This window comes from Wasmannia auropunctata, unplaced genomic scaffold (assembly GCF_000956235.1).
Source record: "Wasmannia auropunctata unplaced genomic scaffold, wasmannia.A_1.0 LD334500.1, whole genome shotgun sequence".
Classification (NCBI taxonomy): Eukaryota; Metazoa; Arthropoda; class Insecta; order Hymenoptera; family Formicidae; genus Wasmannia; species Wasmannia auropunctata.
The window spans coordinates 5,681-12,362 of NW_012028390.1; the positions used below are offsets into that span (position 1 = coordinate 5,681).

General features: G+C 33.8%; 1 protein-coding gene across 1 annotated transcript; it reads right to left on the reverse strand.

Moving 5' to 3' along the window:
• Positions 1 to 372: 372 nt before the first annotated feature.
• On the reverse strand, positions 373 to 5,774 carry LOC105458628 (neuropilin-1; the record flags this gene model as incomplete). The annotated part of the gene is made up of 7 exons (XM_011704095.1): positions 373 to 420; positions 840 to 1,060; positions 1,132 to 1,377; positions 4,393 to 4,578; positions 4,667 to 4,892; positions 4,980 to 5,188; positions 5,524 to 5,774. Coding segments are annotated over 7 exons (1,365 nt in total), but the record flags the coding sequence as incomplete, so codon positions are not given.
• Between the last annotated feature and the right edge of the window lie 908 nt (positions 5,775 to 6,682).

Sequence of the window (6,682 nt, forward strand, 5' to 3'; positions counted from 1 at the left end):
CTACGATTAAAAGCATAGAAAAAAAGTTGTTCATTAAAATGCAATTTGTCATAATTCATACGCTCGGCTAAAATAAAGACAGCAAAAATTGCGTCTGACAGTAAGTGTCGGATTTTCCAAGAGATGGCACTTCAATAAGTTAAATAAGGACATTCCACGTGTTTGAGTGAGACCAGAAGATATTGTAAGAAGTTCATTTAGAGATACCACTGACACTGAAGAGTCTGCTTTATCGACCTTGTACAAATTTGGCCGACCTTTCAGCATTCTCTTAAAGCATGTTTTGCTTTAACTTGGTACATCGTTAGAGGTTTTCTATTTTTATAATAGGTATTAGCTCCCCCTTACCCACCTGTGCCCATATTGCCTGCAGTTAGAGAGGGGCTTCGGCCCTCTAAATCTGACATACAGCTATACATACTGAAATATATTATATTAATAATAATATTTAATAAAATGTTTTATAGTGACTTGTTGTTAATAACTTTTTAACGAACAACGAGCGACGACTAAAAACTTCTAGACGGTTACTCATAGTTATGATCTTGACATAATTCGTCAAAGTCAAGGTTATCAGAGCGGCCTTTTATATCGACTTATTTATACACCTCTTTTTATTATTTCATCTTAAAAATGGCTTTTTCAAAGGAATTGGCAAAAAAAGTCTCTTTAAGAGCTTTTATTTTAGCCCAAAATAATAGCTTTTGTCAAAGTTTCATTAAAATCGGAGGTGGAACATTTGCGGAAGTTTGGCCCTTTTTTCTTAATTGTTACATTCTTTTACGACCAACAAAGCTTATATTCTTATATTATACGAATAACAAAGCTTATAACCGTACCTCCAAAAATAGGTTTAGCGACCTCAAAAGTGTAACGCGCCTTGAAGCCACTGTAGACAAGCTCAGAATCGGAATGTAAGATCACTTTCAAGCCACGAGCACCAAGATTCGATTCTACCGGGCCTGGTGCGGTCCCGCCGCAATACCTTCCTATCAGCTTCTCTGTATCGTCGCGGTACATGTTATAAATCTCTAACCAATCTTCCTGGCAGAGTTCGTATCTAATAAATACCAGACAATATTTCAATTAATACATAACGGTGCAAGACATACATAATTATGATTCACTCACCCATAATATCCGACAGTCACATTATCATTACTCGTGCGAACCTTAAAGTGATCGAAGATCAGAGCAACCTGTTCATTTTGCGTGGCCAAAAAGAAATACGTGCAATTCGTGTCACTCGGATAATTACTGGGATATCGCGGTGAATTAAATTCGCCGCGTTTACGAGAAGAACTGAGATAAGTGAAAGTACAACTGCCATCGGGCGCCGCGGTGCCTGGTATCTTGTATTCCGTTTCAAAAGTGTATCTATCAATCAGAATTAGGTAGTAATTAGTGAAAAAGTTAGGAATCAAAAAATAAAAATAAAAAAATATATAAAGTTAATAACTTAACTTAATTATTTTTGAATGAGTTAACTTTTAACTATAACTTTTATACATTTATTTTTTTTTTTAAATTTATTTAAATAATTTATTTTTTTATTATTTAAATAAGTTTTTAAATTTTTAAGTTTTTAAATTTATTTATTATTTGAATAAGTTATTTTTAATATATTTAATTTCTTAACTCGTTAACTTTTTTCTAAATCAACATTTTTTTATCTCTCTAACAGTACCAATATTCTTTTCTTCTATAAAATCTTGAATATTAGACAATCAGTTTTTTTGTTATGTTACTTTATTATTTTAAATAAAAAGAGACTAAAAATTTCCTATCAATTACGGTAGCGTTATTCACTATAGATAGCGGTCTAGTTTAATTTACTATTTTTATATTTTTATACAATTTGCCCAATAAACAAATTTTTTAAGATTTTCAAATTGCATTTTATTGTTATTTATTATTTTTACTAATTTTTTATTAAAAAATAACAATATCCGAAATTTAAGATTATTATATTATAGAGCCGTTTTTGTAAATTTGTATTGAAAACTTATGTTTAAAAAGGACCCTGCACAAATCTTATGGAAAAAAAATCCTAGTTAAATTGGTTGAAATTTTACTATAATGTAAATCATGATGTCCTGATCATTAAAAGCCTTCATGGGCACGAAGTCCAAAAATGGACAGTTTTCGAGATATTGGGGGTCAAATGTTGGAAATATGGCTATTTCTTACCTATCGAGCAGATGCAGTCACTACGGACAAAGTCCGTGGAGCAAGATGAAATTCTGCCGACGTATTTCACAGGATAGGACAAGATGAAGGAGATAATGGGAAAAATCCAAACTATCTGAAGCAAAATCAAGAAAAGATCCAACTAATCAAGACAAGATGAAGTAAATTCAGCGAACCAATGCAAGATTGGATAAAATCCACCCAACTAAAGCAAAAGCAGGAAAAGATCCAGCAAACTACGGCAAAATCAGAAAAAGATCCAGCCAATCAGTTCAAGACAAAATCAGGAAAAGATCTTTCCAACCAAGGCAAGATTGGATAAAAATCAGCATGAAGATAAAATTAGTATATAATTCAGTTAGGCAAGGCAAGATGATTAATTCAGTCTCAAAAAATCTTTGTCATTAAAATATAAATTGAGAAATTATATACATAGGAAGAGGCACTTAAAACAGACCACCTGAATAATTTCTGAACCCAGGTAGAACACAAAAGTCATAATGATATTATTATGAAGTCATATGATATCATATGGACGTCATTATATTATAACTTCATTTGTCACTTATATGTCACAAATAATATAAGAAGTAACGTCATTTGTTTCTATGTTCTACCTGGGAATGGTTCGAGATATTGGATTGAAATTGATAGGGTTACAATGGCATCATGAAATATATTATTTAACCTTGAAAACACTCACTTCAACCTTTCAGGGGAACGGGGAGAAAGAGGTTGAAAATCTTAAATAGCATGTAAGATCGAGTGAAGGCTCGTTTAAAAGGACTTTCCAGGAAGAACGCGGAGTCGTTAACAATTAGGTCTCTACAATTCTCTTTTACAAAATTCTGCTCATTTGAACATTTGTGTTATTTAGTACTAGCGAGAGCCCACGGCGAGAACATGAAAAAGATAAGGCTTCGTGCTTGTTCTTAAGTGAATGGAAGTGTATATAGAAGAGTACGCACGCGCGCGTGCGCGTGCGCGTGTGCGTGTGCGTGTGCGTGTGCGTGTGCGTGTGCGTGTGTGTGTGTGTGTGTGAGATGCACAAAGCCTTATCTTTCTCGTCCTCACCGTGGATCTTACTAGCACTGAATAACAACAATTCAAATGAGCATAACTCTACGAACAAAAATCGTAGAGACGTCATCGACCTTGCGTTCTTCTCATCTCAAAAAGCCTTTTCAAACAAGTCCTCACTCGACCCCATATGCCAAGATTTTCAACCCTCCGTCCTTCTTGAAGGGTTGAAGTGAGTGTTTTTAGAGTTAAATAGATTTTATAATGCCATTTAACCCTATAAATTTTAATTCAATATCTCGAACCATCCAAAAATTATTCAGATGGCCTGTTTAAAATGTTTACTCTGTATATAATAAATATTATTTATGTAATCATGTCCTCGTTCCTAAGGATGGCTATTTTTTTTAATTGGCTGTATTATTTACACTAGTCACTAGCTATGTAAAGTAAATATATTATACAGCTCTTTTTTAATTCATACTTGGGAATAGCGCTAGCTATTTTTTTCTCTATCTATTGACTCAGTACGAAGGTGATCATATTCCTATCCTAATCATATTACCCGTACTTATCCTACATATCTATTTCATCTGGTGCTGTCCCAAGAAATTCTGGTTAATTTTCATTTTAATCCTTGCATTTTGTCCACAGTGATGTACAGTGTTTCCTATAAAAATAGATGACCATATTTCCAACATTTGACCCCAATATCTCGAAAACTGTATTCATTTTTTAACTTCGTACCCATAAGAACTTTTAGTCAATTCATCGTTTATCATAATCTTACATTATAATAAAATTTCAACCAATTCGACTGGGATCAATTTTCTATAAGATTTATGCGAGATCCTTCAGATACCAGGGCAGTTTTATATAAACAGTTCTAGTAATGAATATAAAAAAAACAGATGTTATTTGTAATGTGTTATCCTTAATTTTTAAAAACAGTTAAAAATAGTCTATTTATATTATATTAAATTACTATTTTTATTCAAATAACTTCTTATCTTTTTTTATTAAAATTACTATTTATAACATTCTTAGGAATCATAATTTAATTGTTTATTAAAAAAGTACGATAAAATTTAAGAAAAATTTAAGATGTAAGATAATAAAAAAAAAATTCTTTGAAAAGATTCATCTTGAATAATGTACTAATAGTGCTACATATGCACTCACTTAGCTTTAAAACCCTGTGCCTGCCCTTCTCCACTACTAAATACCATTACGAGTCTTGGCCCGTCACTAACTACATGGTTCGGATTGCTGTTGTTACCACACATCTCATAATCGAATTTGTCGTAAGAATCCGTCGCTTCTTGACCTTTTAAATATAATTTTAGATAGCCGTCAGTACACGTCGTCCTGAAAAAACCCGAAAAAGAATACGGTGCATAAATGACATTTACGCATCATCACATACCGGTATTTAATAAATATACTTGATACTTACTCTCCCTTGGGTATCTGTATTGTAAACACTTGAAATTCCAGTCGCACGCGCTCTAGATGTTGCGCGTCTTGCATACCGTAGATAAAATAACGACAGACGACCTTAGGTAAATAGGGATATGGAAAATTTGGACTAACTACGACTCCCGATGTTTCCTTCTTGCTAAGAATCTTTTGATCACATTCGGACCCACGGATATGCTCGCCTTGGTATTCTGTTATAAAATCTGCACAATGGAAAAGAAGATAAGTATCGACTGACTGCACTATTGTTCAATTTTATAAGCAATAAATGAGAATCATGATCGTCTTACCCAGACTGACAAAACTCTCTGAAAACTCAAAGATGCCTTTAAATCCTCGATTTTGCGTATTCGCCGTGCGCTTCAACGTAGAAAATAGTACGAATAAGCTGTTTTCCGAGGAGTACAATACTAAATTTCGTTGCTGGCCGCAATACGTGCCGATAACAGCAGTCGAATTATCAGGACCATCGTACACTTTCACGTAATCTAGCGGGCAACTGGAATAATTTCAAATTTTGTTATTAACTTGAATTAATTTATGTCATGTCGCTATATAGATAGTAGTAATTAATACAAATAAATTTAAAAAATAAAATATTCTATTTAAAAAATGAATAATGTAACAGAAAATAATGATTTTTATTGTATAAAACTAATATTTTTTAATATTTTAACATTTTTATGTGAAAATGTATATTTATAAATATGTAATAAATTTAAAATTTTATAAATATAAAATAAATTTTTTAGTTTGGCTATTATTTATTAGAGATTCTCTATAAAAATTTTAATTTTATATATTTGAAAAAAATTTGGACTTGTATGTACGTACTGTGGCCCCCCAAAGAACAAATCAAAGTCACGAAATTCCAACCGCACCCGTTGTCCACGCCGCCCAACAAATTGATAGCTACAATTAAGATCTTTCGGATAAGTGCCAGGATAAGTGGGAGACAGTATGTTTCCATTACGTTTGGTTTCCGCATCTATTATAAAAGTGCACGGTGTATTTGGTTCTGGTGTGCCAACCTCATACTCAGCTGTGAATAAGTTAAATATTATTATATTTACAATGTTTTTAAAATACAATCAAAGGAGCAGTGTCATTATGAACGTTTTTGGGCCCCCGCCAAATTAGCTCATATTGGACTATTTTAGTCCTTATCATAGGACACGAAACCCTGTAAAACAGTTTCTTGAAAGATCTAATAGTTTTAGAGACGTAGGCCTTGAAAAAAATCTAAATGTAGGTATATGGGATTTTAGGTTGTGACATATTTATAGATGTTCTGTTCATTGAAAGAGTTTATCTTCCTAAATATTACTCAAAATTATGTCATATGTATATGCAAAATAAAACATATGTGAAAATGAGAAGGATTGAGTAATGCCATCGATGTTATATTCAGCTCTGAAATTGAAAAAGGGCAACGACCACAATTTAAAGAAAAGCCTTTTTCGAGATATTCGGGTTAAATGTTGGAAATATGGTCATTTATTTTTATAGAGGAGACACTTGTAACAGGGCTCCCCTGAGAAAGCCCTATTCCGCGGGTTACAACTATCGCGGTCCATTGACGGCCTCCATCCGAGTCGGGAGGAAATGCCTGTTGTGGCAAGGAGCACTGTGGCGCTCCACATATTTTATCATTTTAATTAGAGCGCCGATCATCCGCGCTACGTACGCGTACCGAGCGCGTCAAACTGCCGACGACCGTAATCATCGTGTGCATGCGCACTAGAGCCGCGGGCTTCGCACATAGCTCGACCGTGTTTAATTATTTATCCTATTGTCCGTATATATTTTTGTTATTTGTCACGTCCAAGCGTTTTGTTAGTTAAAAGACCTAGGGAGGGAGAATACACAAGGGATATAAATTTCGGCACCCGCGTCCACGCTTTTAGTTATCTCTGAGCGACGGCTCTGATTGATACCGATCCGTCGCTTCCTTTTCCAAATCGTCAAAGCCTACGAGCACCAGAGGCCGGGA